We start from the raw sequence: 24,987 nt of genomic DNA on the forward strand, positions 1-24,987 counted from the left end.
ATACTTAGGTAGACCAGCGGCTCTCCCCAAGTAACTTGTTGAGTGCCTTCCGACCTGGGGTGCATCTTCCAGCACTATATCAAATTCCATTAGCTGTACTTTCCATCAAGATTTCTTGGCATAATACGCAAGTAGATTCCCAGTCCTTTCTTTCGTGCACTGATGTGGCACCTGTGAAAGAGCCACCCGGAATCAACGTTGTATGCTGTCAATACATACCGCCTCATTGCGCAACGCCCTGCTGCCGATGCTGGTACAGGACATTATGCTTAGGATATAATAATAAATAATAATAATTTTTATTTATATAGAGCCAACATATTCTGCAGCGCTTTACAATTAAACAGTTTCAAACACAACAGCCATAAGTAACAGCGTTAACAATAATATAATGATTAAAGCAAAATAAAGCAACCCTACTCGTGAGAGCTTACAATCTACAATGAGGTGGGGGAGATACAAAGTACAGGTGTCTATTTACAATGATGGTCCAGCCATCTTCAGGGGGTGGGGGGTAGGTGGAGATAGTGAATGGGTTACACATACACACACTTACACATAAAATTACTTTGATTAGGGAACGTGATAGGCCGCTCTGAACAAATATGTTTTGAGGGAGCGCCTAAAACTATGCAAGTTGTGGTTGGTCCTAATTTCTTGGGGTAGAGCATTCCAGAGGATTGGTGCAACGCGGGGGAAGTCTTGCAGTAGGGAGTGGGAGGTACGGATTAGTGCAGAGGTTAGTCGAAAGTCATTTGCAGAGCGCAGCGATTGGCTAGGCCGATAGAGAGAAATGAGGGAGGAGATGTAAGGGGGTGCCGCACTGTGGAGAGCTTTGTGGGTGAGAACAAGTACTTTGAATTGGATCCTATAATGAATGGGCAGCCAGTGTAACAACTGGCGAAGAGTGGATGCGTCCGAGTAACGATTAGCCAGGTGGATGACCTTGGCTGCTGCATTAAGGATGGACTGGAGAGGGGAAAGTCGAGTAAGGGGGAGGCCAATTAATAGAGCATTGCAGTAGTCCAGGCAGGAGTGGATCAGGGCGACAGTGAGGGTTTTGTTGTTTCCATGGTGAGAAAAGGGCGGATTCTAGAGATGTTCTTTAGGTGTAAGTGGCAAGAGCGGGCAAGAGATTGCATATGGGAGGTGAAGGAGAGATTGGTGTCAAACATAACACCCCGACAGCGCGCCTGCTGCTGGGGCATTATTTTGGAGCCACCCACGGAGTGGGAAATGTCAGATTTAGGGAGGTTAGTAGATGGCGAGAGTAAAAGAAGTTCGGTTTTGGAAAGGTTGAGTTTCAGGTAGAGAGCGGACATGATGTTGGAGACTGCAGACAGACAGTCAGTGGCGTTCCATAGTACAGTGGGAGTAAGGTCAGGGGATGTTGTGTATCATCAGCATAAGGATGGTGCTGAAAGCCAAATCTGCTGATGGTCTATCCAATTAGGGCCGTGTAGATGGAAAAGAGAAGGGGGCCAAGGAATGAGCCCTGAGGTACCCCAACAGTGAGAGGAAGAGATGAAGTGGAGCCAGCAATCAGAACACTGAAGGAGCGGTCAGAAAGATAGCAAGAGAACCGGGAGAGAGCAGTGTCCTTAATGCTTAGTGACTGGAGCCTAAAGAGTAGGAGAGGGTGGTCAACAGTGTCGAAGCTGCAGAAAGGTCGAGAAGAATGAGCAGAGAGTGGTCACCATTACATTTTGCTGTCAGAAGGTCATTGGTCACTTTGATGAGTGCAGTTTCTGTCAAATGTAGGGGGTGGAAACCGGCCTCAAAGGGTCTAGGAGGGAATGAGTGGAGAGGTATTGGGTAAGGCGGGAGTAGATCAGGCGCTCCAAGAGTTTAGCGATGAAGGGGAGATTGGAGACTGGTCTGTAGTTGTTTTGTGCAGGATAGGTCAACGACGGGTTTCTTTAATAATGGAGTAATGATAGAGTGTTTGAAGGAGGAGGGGAAAATACCAGAGGAGAAGGAGAGATTAAAGATTGTAGTTAGGTGAGTTGTGACAACTGGAGAGAGAGACTGGAGGAGATGTGAGGGAATGGGGTCAGTAGTGCATGTAGTCGGATAAGAAGAAGAGAGGAGCTCGGAGACTTCTTCTGTGATGGGATCGAATGTGGAGAGTGAGCCAGGGGAAATGCAGGGAGGGATGGGAGTCACTGCACTTGGTGGCTGGGAGCAGATTTCCTGATGGATATTATCTATTTTCTCTATAAAGTGGGAGACCAGGTCATAAGCACAAATGTCTGTGATAGGGGCTTGTGCTTTTAGCCTGAGGAGGGAGTGAAAGGTGTCAAAAAGTTTCTTGGGGTTGTTGGATAGTGAGGAGATCAGGGTGGTGCAGTAGAACTGTTTGGCAAGGATGTAGACAGACGGCCTGATTTCTTGTGGGAGGATCGCATCGCAATCCTCAGACTGACCTTTGTATCTTGTGACCTGGGTGTGTCAACAGCATAGAAATACATCAAGCTGTCATACTCAGGTCAGGAGGATTGCCAGGCCAGTCCGTACACTGCAATGCAATCCTCACATGAGAAATACGTCCATTTTTCTGTGCCCTTACGCTGGCTATTCAGTTGAAACCTGTCCGCCTGGCGTGCCACTCAAAAAAAAAACACACCATAATACAGACATCAAAAACACAATACACAACAGATTGCACATACAGTCAACAAATAGACAATACAAAGATAATAAAAATACATAATACAAACATCAAATGTACAATACACAGAATAAATGCCAGACACAGAAATCAAATACACAATACAGACAAACACACAATACAGACATCAAATACACACAGTAACATATCAAATACACATTATAGCTAAAAAATCTCTGTGCAGTGCTAAAATAATACCAATATACAAAGCAAAATAATATCAACACATAGGGCTCAAAAATATGTACCAAAAAATCACAGCCAAATAATGCAAAACAAATATCTGTAATTCCAATTTACAGTGAAACAGTTACCAGCATACAGTACCCAAATATGTACCAAACAAAGCCATCTGATGAACACTAGTTTATAGCACTCAAAAATATCAATATACATCCCAAATATTACAGAACTATGCCACCATACAAGGCTGATATATTATTAAAATACAGAGCACAAATCATAGGAGCATATAGCGCTCAGATAAGATGTACCCCAAAAAATCCCAGTCAAATAATGCCATATACAGTGCCCAAATAATATGGATAGTCAATGCCCAAATATTACAGTGGCAAATAATACCAAATACCAACATACAGTGCCCAAATAATACCAACATACAGTGCCTAAATAATACCAACGTACAGTGCCTAAATAATACCAGCATACAGTGCAATAATATTACCAATATACAATGCCTAATACCAATATACAGTGCCTTAATAATACCAATATACAGTGCCTAAATAATACCAAAATACAATGCCTAAATACCAATGTACAGTGCCTTAATAATACCAATATACAGTGTCTTAATAATACCAATATACAATGCCTAAATACCAATGTACAGTGCCTTAATACCAATATACAGTGTCTTAATAATACCAATATACAGTGCCTTAATAATACCAATATACAATGCCTAAATACCAATGTACAGTGCCTTAATACCAATATACAGTGTCTTAATAATACCAATATACTGTGCATAAATACCAATATACAGTGCCTAAATAATACCAATGTACAGTGCCTTAATAATACCAATATACAGTGTCTTAATAATACCAATATACTGTGCATAAATACCAATATACAGTGCCTTAATAATCAAAACCAATCACCAAAGCCACAGATGCACCAAAGAGACCAATTGGATAAATAATGACATGAACGGTATATATATAAAAATAGATATGCAGGTACCCACAAGCACAGTACTAAAAATTATAAAATATATCTGTGCAAGGTATATAATCTCCCTTGACGAAGGAATTTAGTTCTGAAACGCGTGTCGGGCGTGTGTGTAGGCAGGACGGTACGGCACCCCAAGGTATAGTAATTAGACATATAACTGTTTGAGTTCCTGGGAATTTTCCTTAGCACTTGGCACTTTGTGGGCGCAACACTGTGCAGGACAGGAGTAATCCTGCTGTTTAAATATCAATTCCTTTCTTATTGGCACTTTAATATTCTTTGCACATTTTTGCACATATTGTACACTGTTTTTGAAAATATTTTTTTCACTTGATTTTTATTGGAATTTATCAAATTCTCAGGAATAGGGGAGATTATATACCTTGCACAGATATATTTTATAATTTTTAGTACTGTGCTTGTGGGTACCTGCATATCTATTTTTATATATACCGTTCATGTCATACACTTCTTTTAATGATATTTTGTGACTCTTTTTGTATTTTTATTAATATTTATATACTGTATCACTGCTAAAAACTAATAAAAGATCATTATTTATCCAATTGGTCTCTTTGGTGCATCTGTGGCTTTGGTGATTGGTTTTGGTTCTTGGTTTAAGTGGTTTCCAGTTCCTTTCTTCAAAGGACACCCTGGTGAATAAATGTTGGTATATTCATGGTTATCTTTTTATATTTATAAATATTAACATATATCTGTTCACGATTGGGGTGATCTTTTGTAAGTTGTTCTAAGTGCCTTAATAATACCAATGTACAGTGGCTAAATAACGCCAATATATGGTGCCTAAATAATACCAATATACAGTGCCTAAATAATACCAATATACAGTGCCTTAATAATACCAATCTACAGTGCCTAAATAATACCAATATACAGTGCCTAAATACCAATATACAGTGCCTTAATAATACCAATCTACAGTGCCTAAATAATACCAATATACAGTGCCTTAATAATACCAATCTACAGTGCCTAAATAATACCAATATACAGTGCCTAAATAATCTAATATACAGTGCCTAAATAATACCAATACACAATGCCTAAATACCAACTTACAGTGCCTAAATAATACCAGCATACAGTGCCTTAATAATACCAATATACAATGCCTAATACCAATATACAGTGCCTTAATAATACCAATATACAGTGCCTAAATAATACCAATACATAATGCCTAAATACCAATATACAGTGCCTTAATAATACCAATATACAGTACCTAAATAATACCAATATACAATGCCTAAATACCAATATACAGTGCCTTAATAATACCAATATACAGTACCTAAATAATACCAATACATAATGCCTAAATACCAATATACAGTGCCTTAATAATACCAATATACAGTACCTAAATAATACCAATATACAATGCCTAAATACCAATATACAGTGCCTTAATAATACCAATCTACAGTGCCTAAATAATACCAATACACAGTGCCTAAATACCAACTTACAGTGCCTAAATAATACCAGCATACTTAGTGACGGAGCCAATTTTTTTAAATCTGACCAGTGTCACTTTATGTGGTAATAACTCTGCAACGCTTCAACAAATCCCAGTGATTTTGAGGCTGTTTTTTCATGACACATTATACTTTATGATAATGGTAAATTTAGGTCAATATATTTTGTGTTTATTTATAAAAAATATCACAAATTTGAGAAAAATGTTAAAAAATTTTCAATTTTCTAAATTTGAATGATTATCCCTTTAATCCAGATGGTCACACCACAGCAAAACATTAATAAATAACATTTCCCACATGTCGGCTTTACATCAGGACCATTTGTAAAATGTTATTTTATTTTGTTAGCATTTTAGGAGGTTTATAAATGTAGCAGCAATTTTTCATTTTTTTCAAGAAATTTCCAAAATTTATTTTTTTCGGCACTTATCCATGTTTGAAGTTACTTTAGGGGTCTCACATATTGGGAAACCCCCAAACGTGATACCATTTTAAAAAAAGCACCCCCGACATATTGAAAACTGCTGTCAGGTAGTTTATTAACTCTTCAGGTGCTTTACAGGAATTAATGCAAAGTGGCATAACAGGAATGAAAATGTGTATTTTTACCACCTAAATGTCTCTAACTTCTGAACCGATTACTACAGCCGTCAGACTCTAAGGTCGCTATTTGGTTATGAATTGTCATCGCCAACATCAGGACCACACAATCATGATTTGAGGGCATCAGTTGGGATAAAGAGGAAGCCCCCACACTCTGTTAACCATTTATAATGATGTAGTCACTATTGACAGCAGCATCTAAGGGGTTAAACAGATTTGGAAGGTGCAAATACTGATCGTGGCTGATGCAGCAAGTTGTCAGCTATAATGTACAGCCGACAGCTGCTGGATTGTCACCTGTATGGGGAGGCTATTCTCTTATATCTCAGGTCAGTTAAAAGACGTATTGGCTGTCATTAAGGGGTTGATAATACCAATATACAATGCCTAATACCAATGTACAGTGCCTAAATGATACCAATCTACAGTGCCTATATAATACCAATATACAGTACCTGAATAATACCAATGTACTGTACCTGAATAATACCAATATACAGTACCTGAATAATACCAATATACAGTACCTGAATAATACCAATATACAGTACTTGAATAATACAAATATACAGTACCTGAATAATACCAATGTACTGTACCTGAATAATACCAATGTACTGTACCTGAATAATACCAATATACAGTACCTGAATAATACCAATATACAGTACCTAAATAATACCAATATACAGTACCTGAATAATACCAATATACAGTACCTGAATAATACCAATGTACTGTACCTGAATAATACCAATATACAGTACCTGAATAATACCAATGTACAGTACCTGAATAATACCAATGTACAGTACCTGAATAATACCAATATACAGTGCCTGAATAATACCAATATACAGTGCCTAAATAATACCAATGTACTGTACCTGAATAATACCAATGTACTGTACCTGAATAATACCAATATACAGTGCCTAAATAATACCAATGTACAGTAACTGAATAATACCAATATACAGTACCTAAATAATACCAATATACAGTACCTGAATAATACCAATATACAGTACCTGAATAATACCAATGTACTGTACCTGAATAATACCAATATACAGTACCTGAATAATACCAATATACAGTACCTGAATAATACCAATGTACAGTACCTGAATAATACCAATGTACTGTACCTGAATAATACCAATATACAGTACCTGAATAATACCAATATACAGTACCTGAATAATACCAATATACAGTGCCTAAATAATACCAATGTACAGTAACTGAATAATACCAATGTACAGTACTTGAATAATACAAATATACAGTGCCTAAATAATACCAATGTACAGTACCTGAATAATACCAATATACAGTACTTGAATAATACAAATATAGAGTACCTAAATAATACCAATGTACTGTACCTGAATAATACCAATGTACAGTACCTGAATAATACCAATGTACTGTACCTGAATAATACCAATATACAGTACCTGAATAATACCAATGTACTGTACCTGAATAATACCAATATACAGTACCTGAATAATACCAATATACAGTGCCTGAATAATACCAATATACAGTGCCTGAATAATACCAATATACAGTGCCTGAATAATACCAATGTACAGTACCTGAATAATACCAGCATACAGTACCTGAATAATACCAATATACAGTGCCTGAATAATACCAATATACAGTACCTGAATAATACCAATATACAGTACCTGAATAATACCAATGTACTGTACCTGAATAATACCAATATACAGTACCTGAATAATACCAATGTACTGTACCTGAATAATACCAATATACAGTACCTGAATAATACCAATGTACAGTACCTGAATAATACCAATGTACAGTACCTGAATAATACCAATATACAGTGCCTGAATAATACCAATATACAGTACCTGAATAATACCAATATACAGTACCTGAATAATACCAATATACAGTGCCTGAATAATACCAATGTACTGTACCTGAATAATACCAATATACAGTACCTGAATAATACCAATGTACTGTACCTGAATAATACCAATATACAGTACCTGAATAATACCAATGTACAGTACCTGAATAATACCAATGTACAGTGCCTGAATAATACCAATGTACAGTACCTGAATAATACCAATATACAGTGCCTGAATAATACCAATATACAGTACCTGAATAATACCAATATACAGTACCTGAATAATACCAATGTAATGTACCTGAATAATACCAATATACAGTACCTGAATAATACCAATGTACTGTACCTGAATAATACCAATATACAGTACCTGAATAATACCAATGTACAGTACCTAAATAATACCAATGTACTGTATCTGAATAATACCAATATACAGTACCTGAATAATACCAATGTACTGTACCTGAATAATACCAATATACAGTGCCTGAATAATACCAATATACAGTGCCTGAATAATACCAATGTACAGTACCTGAATAATACCAGCATACAGTACCTGAATAATACCAATATACAGTGCCTGAATAATACCAATATACAGTACCTGAATAATACCAATGTACTGTACCTGAATAATACCAATATACAGTACCTGAATAATACCAATGTACTGTACCTGAATAATACCAATATACAGTACCTGAATAATACCAGCATACAGTACCTGAATAATACCAATATACAGTGCCTGAATAATACCAATATACAGTGCCTGAATAATACCAATGTACAGTACCTGAATAATACCAATGTACAGTACCTGAATAATACCAATATACAGTACCTGAATAATACCAATATACAGTACCTGAATAATACCAATGTACAGTACCTGAATAATACCAATGTACTGTACCTGAATAATACCAATATACAGTACCTGAATAATACCAATATACAGTACCTGAATAATACCAATGTACTGTACCTGAATAATATCAATATACAGTACCTGAATAATACCAATGTACAGTACCTGAATAATACCAATGTACAGTGCCTGAATAATACCAATGTACAGTACCTGAATAATACCAATATACAGTGCCTGAATAATACCAATATACAGTACCTGAATAATACCAATATACAGTACCTGAATAATACCAATGTAATGTACCTGAATAATACCAATATACAGTACCTGAATAATACCAATGTACTGTACCTGAATAATACCAATATACAGTACCTGAATAATACCAATGTACAGTACCTAAATAATACCAATGTACTGTATCTGAATAATACCAATATACAGTACCTGAATAATACCAATGTACTGTACCTGAATAATACCAATATACAGTACCTGAATAATACCAATATACAGTGCCTGAATAATACCAATATACAGTGCCTGAATAATACCAATGTACAGTACCTGAATAATACCAGCATACAGTACCTGAATAATACCAATATACAGTGCCTGAATAATACCAATATACAGTACCTGAATAATACCAATGTACTGTACCTGAATAATACCAATATACAGTACCTGAATAATACCAATGTACTGTACCTGAATAATACCAATATACAGTACCTGAATAATACCAGCATACAGTACCTGAATAATACCAATATACAGTGCCTGAATAATACCAATATACAGTGCCTGAATAATACCAATATACAGTACCTGAATAATACCAATGTACTGTACCTGAATAATACCAATATACAGTACCTGAATAATACCAATGTACAGTACCTGAATAATACCAATGTACAGTACCTGAATAATACCAATATACAGTACCTGAATAATACCAATATACAGTACCTGAATAATACCAATGTACAGTACCTGAATAATACCAATGTACTGTACCTGAATAATACCAATATACAGTACCTGAATAATACCAATGTACAGTACCTGAATAATACCAATGTACAGTACCTGAATAATACCAATATACAGTGCCTGAATAATACCAATATACAGTGCCTGAATAATACCAATGTACTGTTCCTGAATAATACCAATATACAGTACCTGAATAATACCAATGTACAGTACCTGAATAATACCAATGTACAGTACCTGAATAATACCAATATACAGTGCCTGAATAATACCAATATACAGTGCCTGAATAATACCAATGTACAGTACCTGAATAATACCAATATACAGTACCTGAATAATACCAATATACAGTACCTGAATAATACCAATGTACAGTACCTGAATAATACCAATATACAGTACCTGAATAATACCAATGTACTGTACCTGAATAATACCAATATACAGTACCTGAATAATACCAATGTACTGTACCTGAATAATACCAATATACAGTACCTGAATAATACCAATGTACTGTACCTGAATAATACCAATATACAGTACCTGAATAATACCAATGTACTGTACCTGAATAATACCAATATACAGTACCTGAATAATACCAATATACAGTGCCTGAATAATACCAATATACAGTGCCTGAATAATACCAATGTACAGTACCTGAATAATACCAGCATACAGTACCTGAATAATACCAATATACAGTGCCTAAATAATGCCAATATACAGTACCTGAATAATACCAATGTACTGTACCTGAATAATACCAATATACAGTGCCTAAATAATACCAATGTACAGTACCTGAATAATACCAGCATACAGTACCTGAATAATACCAATATACAGTACCTGAATAATACCAATGTACAGTACCTGAATAATACCAATGTACTGTACCTGAATAATACCAATATACAGTACCTGAATAATACCAATGTACTGTACCTGAATAATACCAATATACAGTACCTGAATAATACCAATGTACTGTACCTGAATAATACCAATATACAGTACCTGAATAATACCAATGTACTGTACCTGAATAATACCAATGTACAGTACCTGAATAATACCAATATACAGTGCCTGAATAATACCAATATACAGTGCCTGAATAATACCAATGTACAGTACCTGAATAATACCAGCATACAGTACCTGAATAATACCAATATACAGTGCCTAAATAATGCCAATGTGCAGGGTCTGAATATTACAAAGCGATTAATACTAATGTACAGTGTCCATATAATACCCCATCACCAAACATAGAGAACATAGAGAACACAGGAGCGCACGCCGCACGTATGTTTATGGGGGAGCCTGACGAGATGGCTGCCGGCTAACTGATCGTCCGACCCATTGTGCGGTCAACAGCCATCTAAGGCTACGTTCACATCGGCGCCGCAACGCACAACGCAAACAAAAACGCAGCAAAACGCATGCACAACGCTGCGTTTTGCGCCGCATGCGTCCTTTTTTTCATTGATTTTGGATGCAGCAAAAATGCAACTTGCTGCGTCCTCTGCGCCCGGACGCGGGCGCCGCAGTGACGCATGCGGCGCAAAATGCAAGTGCGACGCATGTCCATGCGCCCCATGTTAAATATAGGGGCGCATGATGCATGCGGCGACGCTGCGGCGCCCGACGCTGCGGCGCAGACCGCAAATGTGAACGTAGACTATGGTAGGTGTATGTCGGACATAAGTATATGAAGGCTAGTAGCTGAGGCATGACGGGAAGTGTAGGTTTCATATATCAGGTTCTGGAGCCTGAGGCCTAGTCACAGGAGAGATCCATAAATCATGAATAACTTGTAGGCAAGCTATGATAGACTGGTAAACCCCTCGCCATGAGGGTTAATTATTAATACCGCAGATGATAAGGGTTCACAGAGGCGACACTGTAAATTCCTACAATCTGTTATCAGCTTTTTATGTGTACAGTACTGAGTGAGGCGGTTATAGTTCTCGGCTCCATATTATATATATCCGGGGCAGATATATTACAGCTGGCTAATAGTAAGACTGTCCTAGTTGCCCATAGCAACCAGTCAGAGCTCATGTTCTTTTTCCTCCCTTTGTTCCAAGATCAATAAAGTTTTTCATTTTCCTTCCACATTGTTGTATGGGGGCCTGATTTTATTTTGCAGGATGAGTTATAGTTATGGATGACATCATTCACTTTACCATATACTGTACTGAAAAATGGGGAAAAAAATTCCGAGTGCGGTGAAATGATGAAAAAATAAATACAGAATTCCACCATTGTTTTATGGTTAAGCTTCATATATATAGTAAAATTGACGGGGCAGCATGATTCTGCAGGTCGGCATGATTACAGAGATGCCAAATTTTTTTTTTATTATTATTTTAGGAGGTGTGAAAAATTGTGAAATTTGTAAAAACATTTTTTGTTTTTGACATTTTCAAAGACTCTCTACGTTTTTATTTTTCCATCTATGGACCTGGGAGATTGATGGTTTCTGTTTGCAGAGCTTTTCTTCTTGTTGATACCATTTTGGAGGACATAGGACACTTTAAACGCCTTCTTTGGTATTTTTGGGGAAAGGTGTGGCAACACGAAAAAAGTATATATAGCACGTAAATGGCTTCCAAACCCCGGCTTTTCCCCAGTACATTGGCCTGCCTTCAACTGCAATGATATCAGAACTTATAGCTATAAAGGTTTATTAAGAAAATGATTAGCCGAGAATATTGATCTTCTGTACGAAATGATGATAAAAGGCGACGATTCACTTTGAAGACCTTTCTAACCCCTGTTATCAGGAAGAACGAATACTCCAAGACTGATTTTCCAACATGCTACAAGTTTTTTGTGTGATCCTCAGAAGTATTTGGTATTATGCAAAACCTGATTTTCAGCCCTACTGGTTACATCACGAGGAATTATCACAGCATGTAAGGACAGGTTTAGGTCAGTCAATAAAACAAAGCCGGTTGGCAGTGAAGCTATGAAAATGTCCACATAGGATATACTGCAAATATTGATCCAGAAATGTAGACCGACACGGAGCTGGATAGTTACAGTCCTGGCAGAGGTTGTCCTCTGTGGTGGCGGTAATACAAGGTAATAATAGGGAGACTCACTCTGTTTTCTCCAGATGTAGGACTAGAGGTTTTCCTTCCACATGTAACCTGTACTTGACCAGATATGGATACTTGCTCTGGGAAGAACAAAGAAAAAACAGATTATAAGAAGAACAAATGTCAGGAAAAAAAGTACAGCTGCCCACATTATAGTCAGGGATGGAGGCAGAAAGCATTGAAGATCCACCATGACTCGTTATCATAATGTAGGACGGAGAAGTTACAGGATGACTATAAGGTGTCAACCATAAAGAGGTCACCTAAACAGGGCCACACAAAGTAATGGTCACACATTTTAAGTAAAGAGTGTACCGTGGCACAACTATGGAGGTGCACAAGTAGGTTCCCAAACCAATATGTAAATAGAAATAGAACTTGACACTCAACTAGGGTAATCCGTGAAAAACTTTAATGCAGTCCAGTATATGTACAGACGTTTCGGTCATGTATAGACCTTCATCAGTGTGCCGACTGCTGTTATTCAAAATAATAAAACTATAAAGATCTCCCAGTATGGGATGACGTATGTGTAGAGAGCCTCCTAATAGGAGGGCTAAATGAAGGACATATATTCCACACAGTGGTTGTTCTAAGGGCCTATATTCCAGGTATGGTAGGGTAATACAATGCAGTATAGATCCGGAATCCACTGGAAAACTATCATGCAAGTAGCCAGTGGTGTCCACTGGATAGGTGTCCACCTCTGACAAGAGGTGGACACCGCATTAGAGCCGGATACCTATCCATTGGACACCACTGTCCCATCTCTACATTGAGCCGCTTGACATATCCACCACAACAACGTTGTCTGGCTCTGCTCCAATGTTCAGCTTTGCTTTGCTATCCAATGAGCCTCCGGACTTACCCAGCTCTGCTGCCCAGGACCCAGTGACATACTTTGCTCCACTTCATCACTAGGACCTTGTGCCATTACTTCAATTTTGCCTCGTTAATCTCCTTTTCACTGAGCCTCCGGCTTCCTAGTAAACTACAATTCAACTTCTTCAATTTCCATCCAGGGTCTACAGCCCCTTTTTTCAACCTGACCACCCTGCTACATCTACATCATCTGTCCATGCTGTATTACAACTGATCATCTGGACCAAAAGACTTCTAGGATCCACCTCACCAGCTGAGAAAAAAGACCTGGGCTCTCTGGAGGATCCTCTGATGGACCAGTATATCAGGACTGTTGAAGGTCTGGATTCTTTAAAGGGAACCTGTCATGCGAAAAAGGCTGAGCTGCTGTCAGTCAGGGCCAGGGGCACAGCTACAGCAACTCTCTATACACAGAGTGGTGACTGAAACCACGCTAGAGTCATCCCTGTAACTGAATCCGGAACGCTACCGGTGAAGAATGATGTTAATTTCCTCCCAACAGCGAGGCTCTAAGTGCAGGTGCCGGGCAGGTTCAAAACTCTATTAGCCTGCAGATTAACCTAGGGTCAGACTGGCCAAGCAGGACACCGGACGATCAGTGTGCCCCCATTCTGGATATAGAAAGGACCTGCCGGTAACCACGGTTGTTACAATGACCATGGGCCTATCAGAGGCTGCACCTTTCAGCCTGCAACACATACTGGTGACGTTTAAATGGCTTCCAGCCTATCAAAGACCGAGCGTTAGAGTGCGGCCTCTGGTAAGCTGATTGCCAGTGAACGTCACTGCTATGTGCTGACATCAGTGTGTGGCGCACACCAATGGCGTTCAATGGCCGCCGACCGATCAGGGGCCTCATCCTCACACTCGCGTACTGTGATACATTGGTGGCTTTCAACGTCACTGTAATGTGCCACACACTGACGTCAGGTCATGACATTTGATGGGTCCTAAGGTCATATTCAGCATTTGCGAGACAGAACCAGAAGTTGGTGAAAAATACAGAAGTGGTGACGTGTTTCTATTATACGGTACTTTTCCTCTGATTGTTCCACCCCCTGATTTTGGCTTGCAAATACAGATAGAAAATACTAACCAAATACTGTGTGAATGTGGCATAAGGATAAGTGAACAAGATATTGATTAGTGGGTGTCCGACTGCTGGGACCTGTACTGAATGGCAAAATTGCCCATTAGAATGGAGCGGCATATTCAACTCGACCACTGATCCATTCATTCCCTAAGTAGCAGCACTTGGCTTTTCCTGGAAGCCCCAAAGAGGATGCATGGAACTGCGGTCAGATATTCGCCCTGCCGCTCAATCTTAAAAGTTCCTCATTCTTCAGTGCAGTTTCCAATGGTTGGATTCCACCGATCAATAAGTTATCACCTACCTAACCTGTGGATCGGTGATAACTTGTTTTCACCAAAGAACCCTTTAATGCAAACTACCGTAATTGTACATCCCAGTTATGGGGGCGCACAGTAGATGTGTAGGAACTGCCTGTGTTTTCCTGTCAACGCTCCACTATAACGGGGATAACGGCTACTAGATATCTGCACATAGCTGTAGGGTGGGCCCCTAGAGTCAACTCATTCTGTGGGCCCCAGGCAACCCAATCCGACCCTGGATTAACCCATATTTTCAGGTTAATAGCGAATAGTGTGTTTTTTTCACATGACAGGTTCTCTTTAAGTTGACCACATTTTACAATTCTTGCTTCACAATGATTTTTCACAAACCTCTAGAAAACACAACTGAAACCGAACCATCTCACGAAGGAGTAAGCAGTGCACAATTTACAAAAATTAAAGGTTCCCAGGCTGTCATTGGGTAAGTGATAAAATGTTAGGTGGCTCAGTAGTAAGCACTGTTACTTTGCAGCGCTGGGCTCCTGTGTTCAAATCCGACCAAGGACAACATCTGCAAGGAGTTTGTATGTTCTTCTCATGTTTGTGTGGGTTTCCTGCAGTTTCTTCCCACACTCTAAAATATATACTGATCTGAAATTTAGGCTGAGTCCCAATGGGGTCAGTGATGACAATACCTTTAAAGAGCTGTGGAATATGATGGAGCTATATAAATAAACACAAACAAGGTTCTTTTTGTGTTGTTAGTGGATGTCTTCTTGATAGCATAAGTTTTGCTGTTGGCGCAAGTTCCGGTCAATCCACCTCCTGTTTGTGCTGAACAGAGCTTTCTGTTTCCACTCATGACTTCATTCACACACATCACGTCATCTGCCAATAGAGAAAGCTACCTGCTGTGTGGAAAGCAATCCAGAAGTGGAATTATCCGGACTTGGGACCTTCTGAGGTTAGAGAATAACTGGATTCTGCATGTATGGAGCAGCAACTTTATGCAAAGCACAAGAAAATCCAACTGCCTACATCCTTGTTGCCCCAATGAGAAAAATAAAGGCACTTTTACGCACATATTCGGTAATGTTCCAAATTGTCTCCAAGTGGCTCAAGTTCATCCCTAAGAACACATCTTGGTGACCACCACTGCACCATATGTGCAGTATGATACGCAGATATAAGGTCCACTGCTCATATCATATTGTTATAAATGCAGATGTACCAAAGTTTACCTTAATGCAGATAACCCAGGGATCCCACTGCATAACAAAGTGCAATTTGATAACTAACTTCACATCAGCTAATGACTTGAGTCAATGTTAAAGGGGTTGTCCAGGCTTTCCACTAAAGTCTGCAGTCATTCCATTTGACTGAAAAAACTGTGAATCCTCACAGTGCGTGTGAAATGATATGGACATGTTGTCCACGTTTCTTTCTTGAAGAAACAAGTTTATTGTTGTACAATGTTATGTGATGCAATGTGAACTGTGATGTGCAGTGCGACTTGTGATATGCGTTAAAAGTGTTAGCAATAGTGATAGTTTGTGTAGTTTGACAGTAGGGACTGTTAGAGTTAACATTTAGGACTAGCCCAGAGTAGGAGAGGCTGAGTTGCAGGAAAAGTGACAAATTCCTGTCAGTAAGTCAGATAGGGGCTGGTTTGCAAGTGGATCTAAAGGTCTAAGGTAAGCAGCAAAGCATCCTGGTGTGACACTAAGTAAGAGGAGACCAAAGAAAAGGGATAGTGAGATCTGGAGCAGAAGTGACTAAGAGAATATAGTGAGCTTCCGGAGACGGGTCATGGGAAAGAATGAAGAGCCACGAGATTTAATAACTCTTGAAGGTAATGGGCCTAAACAGGATGTAGTGTGGGAGATGAATAGATTGCCCCATGCGGGAGTTCGGCCATGTTGGTACCTTAGGGAAAAGACGCAGAATTGACTGTTAGGTTAACACTGTGTTGTGGTGAACTAGTGAGAAACAGAGGACAGAGAACAATACAGAAACGAAAGAAGGACACTGTGTGTAAAATGCTTTAAGTTATAAAGGAAACGTTCATGGGACTGTGTGCCCGCTATGTCTTATATACATTTCCTACCAAGTTCCCATTCAGTAAAGAGTTTATTTTTGAGTGGTGGTTTCCCTCATTGAACTGTGAAACATCTGGTCCTGGCAAACCAGCAACATAGGTTACATGCGGCCTGATGGGTGTAGCGCCCTCACAGTCGAAACATCCAGCCTTGACCACCACTTTCATCTACCGTGCCGGGGTGATAGAAACGAATACCTCACCCATGGCTACTGCCCAGCGCCATGTTTCACGCGCTGTCATGATTTTACAATGCCGAGAATGAGACAGTGGTCACGTGACTGCAAGTATGTGATATGTATACTCCCCCGTCCACATTCTGGCTAGACTCAACGCAAGTGAATTGAGCATGAGCGCACAAGTCTAGTCGGAATGTGGCTGGGAGTACACATATCACATCCTTGCAGTTACATGACCCATCGATTTCACCACCGACATCGGGGGATCCAGACAGTGTGCACTGTGAAGATTCACAGGTTTCCAGTCACATACAGTGACGCAGACTTTCCTGACAATCCTTTTAAGTTACTTTAATCCTCTAAGGTGGTGCGTTAATTTGTCAAATTAACTTTTTCTAAATCTCAAAGTCTGTCTAAGATGAAATCTCAACCTGAAGCCTGTACAGCCTTCGGGGGGGCCTTGTCAGATAGGGTACAAGAGCAGATAACCACTCTAGGCCACGTTCATATGTTCAGTATTTTACCTCAGTATTTCTAAGTCAAAATCAGGAGTCAGAGGAAAAGTATAATAGAAACAGGACACCACTTCTGGATTTTTCACCCACTCCTAGTTTTGGCTTACAAATACCGATGTAAAATACTGAATGTGTGAACATGGCCTTGCGCTGAGATCTTTCAATGTGGACAGCAGAAGTGGACGCATATGTCAATTACCTGCGTATCACGCTTGTGCTGGGAATGGATTTTCTCAGGGACCACCACCTCGTATTTCTGCCCCTCAGGTACATTAAACGCTGTGACAAAAGAAATGTAAACATTTTAATCAGGCGCTTACAATGGCTGGACTGATAAGAAAATGTTTCCTGCCAGTGTGACTATAGAGACAGTTATAATCAAAGTTATATTACCCCCATGGTAAATTCAGATTATTTGCAAAATGTACAAACGTTATGCTGTCAGCAATAAATAGCTGAACACAAATAATAAAACGAGTGGTTTCTCCAAATGTATTACAAAAAACACCCTTTTACTGAAGACTCAGAAATATTCACTTCTTCATGGGATCCAAGAAGTATCGTCTCTCCTTGCGGAGAGTGACAGGTTAATCATGTCACTTCTTCATGACCAGTGTCTTTAGTGTTTAGTAGAGCACCCCTGGCTGTTATGACCTGCTGCAAACAGAAACCACCAGCTTCTAGCAGCGTCCTGAGGAATCTTAGCCCAATCCTCAAGGGTGAAAGCCTCTAGTTCACGAATATTATTGGGTTTCTGCTCTGCAGCATCTTTCTTCACATTCAATGAAATATTTTTATATGTAGATTAGGTGAGGTGACTGAAGGGCACTCCAGGATCTTTCAGGACTTCTGAGACAAAACCTTGGTAGACTGTGAGGTATGCTTGGGATCATTTTTCTATTGAAAGGTCCGGTGATGTCCAAGCTTCAGCTTCCTCATGGAAGATATGATGTTTTCTTTTACGATCTCCTGACACTTGGTTGAATTCATCTTGCCCACTACACGCTGAAGGTCTCCAGTTCCAGAGGAAGCAAAGCAGCTACAGTTCATCACCGAGACACCAAAATGCTTCACTATGGACATCATCAATCCACCACTATGCTTTACAGAAGGCATCACTGATTCACTGCCTTGCTTTACTGAAAGTATCTTCAAGCCATCACCATGGTTCACTGTAGGCATTATTCAGCCACCAGCATGCTTCACTGCAAGCATTACAAAGCCATCAGCATGCTTTATTGTAGGCATTACTAAGACACCCGCATGCCTCACTGTAGGTAACACCAAGTCCCCACTATGCTTCACTGAATGGTGTTCTTTTCTATGAATGCTTCATTCTTCCTCATCTAGACATACCTCTGATCCATAAGCCTGAAAACTTCCAGTGTTAGTTATCGTAGCACAGAACAGAATCCCAAAACCTATGTGGCTTACTTATAAAGGACTGAGCATACTGGAGCTACCTTGTCTTGTGTTTTGGGTCAGTAGAGATGACACCTTGGTGTTTGGGCATAGAAACCTTCAGCATTTAGTTTGTGCCTTTCTGTGCAAACTGAAACCTCAATATGTGATGCCACCACACCTTGGTACAGGTCTTTGGCAATCACACAAGAGTTTGACCATCTGCCACCCTCATGAATGATATCAGTCGGTGACAGCTTCCACTTCCTGCCATGTCTAGGTAGTGTAACCAGTGTCCCTATAGTTTTGAACATATGAACGCTGCTTCTTGCTGTATCTCTAGGAACAGTCAATCCTTTTCCTTGTTTGTAGAAGACAATGATTTCTTCTAACTTTTTGGACCACTCGCTTAACAACCCTAGAATATTAGTGAACTGGAGGTCATCATCCATGCCAAGATCCCTCGAGAATTCTGTCAGAAGCTGGTGTCTGGTTATACATCATGTGAGCAGCAGATGACAACCAGAGGGGCTCTACTACGTACTGAAGACACTTGTCATAAAGGGTGAATAATTCTGAGATTTCAGTAGACAGTAAAACTGACATTTTGTGCTTAATTTGGAGAAACCACTTGTTGTATTAATTGTCTTGAGTCATTTACTTTGTTCTTTTGATTGATTAATTGGAAAAGCAGAAAGTCTGTGATTTTTGCTAATAAACCTAATATTCAAAAGAAGTGAATAATTTTGTATTGCAACTATATAAAGATTTCTCATTCACCATATTATCTACACCATATGGCCGTACGCCAATCCCTCATACTATGGCTATGAATATATGATGTTCTGCACCCTGACCTTGATACATCTATTACATCACCAGTCTGACAAGATATGACCCCTGCTTCCATTATGACAACATGATAGATCATCAGTTTCTCGTGATATCAGTCAGATAAAAGTGAGTATAAAGCTAATGGAGCAGGAAACTATCAAAAAAAGATGAAAAACTTATCGGCAAACTCACATTTTCATAGTCATCGCTGAGCTCATAGTACAGCAATACAACTGGATGTAAAAACCAAGAAAAAAAACACTTATTAAAGGTTATTATTGACCTTTATAATGTATGGACATATTTTACCAACAGATCAACTTATTTTGCAGATTTGTTAGCCACAATGTACCCCTTGATGGCTGCCAAAAATTACTAAATTGTAATGTGACTCCTAATAAATTGCAGGCGCCATATGTTCTTGGGGGAGTAAAACAAGGAGAGTCCGTTGTAGAGAAGTATCTGGGTGTCCCTGTAGATCACAAACTAAATAAAAGCACAATGTCAATCAGCGGCCTTGTAAAGCCAGCAGGATATTATTATGTATATGGACATGAAGGACAGGAATGCAACACTACCAATTTATAAAGCGCTAGTGCGACGTCATCTGGAACATGTAGTTCAGTTCTGAGAACAAGTTTATAGAAAGGATGCCCTGGAGATAGGGAAAGGTACAAAGAAGAGCCACAAAACAGACAAAGGGCATGGAGAGCGTCACATATTGAAAGATTACAATAATTAAATAGATTTAGTCTTGAAAAGGGGGACAGGATTAACTTGTAGATGTAGATAAACGGCCCATACAAAAATATAGTCAGAAGATGTTTCTTCCAAACTCAAAAGACAAAGAGGACACTCTGTCCACACTTCACTGTAGAGGAGACAAGGCTTCTTTACCATAAAAACTAATAGTCTGTGTAATAAATACACAGGAGCTGATCACAGCGGGAACCGTCCGTGGGTTCAGGAAAGGCATAGATGCTTATTTAGAAGTACATAAATATTTATGATATTTTCATGACCAACGTTCTTGTTCTGATCGTCGATCCAGTTGACGGAAGGAACAATTTGCTCTTACAGAGCAGCCTGGATCATGAGTTTTTCTGCACCTATACCCCATCCCCTTTCATCCTCTCCCCTCCCTCGGATGAACCTGAGTGACATGTGCCTTTTTTTCCAGTCATACAAGCTCTGTAATGATGTGACATCGCCTGGAGCGATGCTGATCGGAGCAGCAACATTTGCTGTAAATATTGCAACATCTTCCTATATAGCAATGTACAAGAAATTCCTTCTCCGCCGACCGGTAAAATGACACTTCACATACTGATAGTATCTGCCCCCATCCTCCTTACAGGACCCTGATGTATGTACGGCATTCCTGCATGTACTCAGACTGTATCTACAAGCAGCCGTCCCCGAGGGCCCATATTCCCAGTGGCCCCCAAGGGCCCATATTCCCAGTAGCTCCCAAGGGCCCATATTCCCAGTAGCCCCCGAGGGCCCATATTCCCAGTGGACACATATTCCCAGTGGTCCTCCTGAAGGCCCATATTCCCAGCGGCCCCCGAGGGCCCATATTCCCAGTGGCTCCCGAGGGCCCATATTCCCAGTGGACGCATATTCCCAGTGGTCCTCCTGAAGGCCCATATTCCCAGCGGCCCCCGAGGGCCCATATTCCCAGTGGTCCTCCTGAAGGCCCATATTCCCAGTAGCCCCCGAGGGCCCATATTCCCAGCGGCCCCCGAGGGCCCATATTCCCAGCGGCCCCCGAGGGCCCATATTCCGAGTGGCCCCCGAGGGCCCATATTCCCAGTGGCCCCCGAGGGCCCATATTCCCAGTGGCCCCCGAGGGCCCATATTCCCAGTGGCCCCCGAGGGCCCATATTCCCAGCGGCCCCCGAGGGCCCATATTCCGAGTGGCCCCCGAGGGCCCATATTCCCAGCGGCCCCCGAGGGCCCATATTCCGAGTGGCCCCCGAGGGCCCATATTCCCAGCGGCCCCCGAGGGCCCATATTCCCAGTGGCCCCCGAGGGCCCATATTCCCAGCGCTCAGCACTGCATCTCCCAATCACATCCTAAATCCCAGTCATTCTTCATTCCTGGGCAGTGAATCCTGATTGTAAGGAAAGCCCCAATCCCACAGAATAGAAGAGCGTCCCAATCTAGCGCTTGCCATGACTCGCCTGCCAGCTATTTCTGTGCCACCGCTGCCCATGAATCAGTATTAGTACGAGGCTCCGTCATCCTGGGGACACTACTCTGTGCACAGGTGAGAGCGCCGTACAGGGGGCAGTACCGGGCAGACGTACACCGACACATCCAGCCGAGGGGAACTTAGATTGGAAGCTCTGAGGATCACAGGTTTCTTAATTTTCGGGCTCGTTACAAAAATCCCAATTATTCCTGGAATGATAATTAGGTCTGATGGTGACTGCAGGACAGGAGATGATTTTGGAACAGAACCACAAAAATGACTGATTTTTGGTTGTGGACCTGTAATATTATACAAAGGCTGGTGAGGGGCGCTGCCTGCTGTATTACAGACATATAGAAGCATTGATATTACGGCTTATATGGTGGCACATAAGCGAGCATTAGTTATTGATATTACGGCTTATATGGCGGCACATAAGCGAGCATTAGTTATTGATATTACGGCTTATATGGTGGCACATAAGCGAGCATTAGTTATTGATATTACGGCTTATATGGTGGCACATAAGCGAGCATTAGTTATTGATATTACGGCTTATATGGCGGCACATAAGCGAGCATTAGTTATTGATATTACGGCTTATATGGTGGTGGCACATAAGCGAGCATTAGTTATTGATATTACGGCTTATATGGCGGCACATAAGCGAGCATTAGTTATTGATATTACGGCTTATATGGTGGCACATAAGCGAGCATTAGTTATTGATATTACGGCTTATATGGTGGCACATAAGCGAGCATTAGTTATTGATATTACGGCTTATATGGTGGCACATAAGCGAGCATTAGTTATTGATATTACGGCTTATATGGCGGCACATAAGCGAGCATTAGTTATTGATATTACGGCTTATATGGTGGTGGCACATAAGCGAGCATTAGTTATTGATATTACGGCTTATATGGTGGCACATAAGCGAGCATTAGTTATTGATATTACGGCTTATATGGTGGCACATAAGCGAGCATTAGTTATTGATATTATGGCTTATATGGTGGTGGCACATAAGCGAGCATTAGTTATTGATATTATGGCTTATATGGTGGCACATAAGCGAGCATTAGTTATTGATATTATGGCTTATATGGTGGCACATAAGCGAGCATTAGTTATTGATATTACGGCTTATATGGTGGCACATAAGCGAGCATTAGTTATTGATATTACGGCTTATATGGTGGCACATAAGCGAGCATTAGTTATTGATATTATGGCTTATATGGTGGTGGCACATAAGCGAGCATTAGTTATTGATATTACGGCTTATATGGTGGCACATAAGCGAGCATTAGTTATTGATATTATGGCTTATATGGTGGTGGCACATAAGCGAGCATTAGTTATTGATATTATGGCTTATATGGTGGTGGCACATAAGCGAGCATTAGTTATTGATATTATGGCTTATATGGTGGTGGCACATAAGCGAGCATTAGTTATTGTGCCCAATATTAGTAGAACGGGCAGATGAACTCGCTGAGTTAAGCATCGATTCACAGACCGGTCTGTATAGTGATAAGTTTGTTTCCCAAGAGCTTGCAATCAATGATACAGACTAATCATCATTAGGGCTCATTCTGATGACCGTATTTTTGGTCCATGTGTGATCCGAGAAAACATTGTATCGCACTCATGTTAATCTATGGGGTCGTGCACATGTCCGATTTTTTTCTTTGGATCGAGCCGGGTCAGAGGAAAAATAAAAATCGCAGCATGCCCGACTTGGATCTGATTATTGGGCCATGCATGTTAATGAATCCGTGGAACACATCGGACTGCACTCGGATGACATCTGAGTGCAGTCCGACTTTCACAGACCGGCAGAATGGAGACATTTTCTATTCCATCATCTCATCATTCAGGAGAATTGCATTATAACATTATGGTCACACTCTGATCAGACGCAGGCGCAGCGCTCCAAGCTGTCATTTCTGTCCACCTGAAAAAGCCACCATTGTACATGGGGACAGGAGCTCATTCTTTTGTCCGCCTGGACTAGATGAGCCCAGTCACCTGGCTCAGTACAGGACTGTGTCCCATTCCACCAGAAGTAACATCTGGGCTTAGAAACTTTACAAAACTATTGAAAGCAATCCTAGTTACTTAGTATCAGCCCTTAAAGGAGAAGTGCAGAGTGTCCACCGCCGAGCCCCCTCCTATAGATCCTACCATGACTGGCCCCCCAGTGCCAGGACTCACCTAGTAGCTGGCAGTGCAGCAGTGCCAGCAGGAGCAGCCCAGTCCTCAGCATGGTCCTAGATCTCACACCTTCCAGTAGACACTGAGCATTGTGTGCACTGGATCAGGAATTTATAGACTCACAAGAGCAAACAGGTTACTCAGCTCTGCCCAGACGGAAGTGACAGCTTTCTGCTTGTAGCTGCCCCTACTGTACTTTCTATCCCAGTCCTGCCCTGTTACATTGTCATGTTCAGGTGATGTGAGCAGCATAGACTCCGCTCCCTAGAAAACAATCCCGTGTTATTGGTATTTATACAGTGCTCCATGTAGGGGATATTGGGGGTAGTGGTATCCAGAGGACTCCAATATACAGCCTGGCAATTCTGCAAACATGTCAGGTGTGTCACCCAGCTTTCCTGGAGTC

General features: G+C 40.5%; 1 protein-coding gene across 1 annotated transcript in view; it reads right to left on the reverse strand.

Moving 5' to 3' along the window:
- Positions 1–24,727, reverse strand: part of LOC143774474 (zinc metalloproteinase-disintegrin-like VLAIP-B) — a 64,885-nt gene extending 40,158 nt beyond the window's left edge. The window contains exons 1-3 of the mRNA XM_077262101.1: positions 24,582–24,727; positions 18,125–18,204; positions 12,902–12,978 (exon numbers count right to left, since the gene is read on the reverse strand). Coding sequence (XP_077118216.1) covers positions 12,902–12,978; positions 18,125–18,204; positions 24,582–24,633 — 209 coding nt within the window. The 5' untranslated portion in view covers positions 24,634–24,727. The remainder of the gene's footprint in view (positions 1–12,901; positions 12,979–18,124; positions 18,205–24,581) is intronic.
- Positions 24,728–24,987: the final 260 nt, after the last annotated feature.

This window comes from Ranitomeya variabilis, chromosome 5, assembly GCF_051348905.1.
Source record: "Ranitomeya variabilis isolate aRanVar5 chromosome 5, aRanVar5.hap1, whole genome shotgun sequence".
Classification (NCBI taxonomy): domain Eukaryota; kingdom Metazoa; phylum Chordata; class Amphibia; order Anura; family Dendrobatidae; genus Ranitomeya; species Ranitomeya variabilis.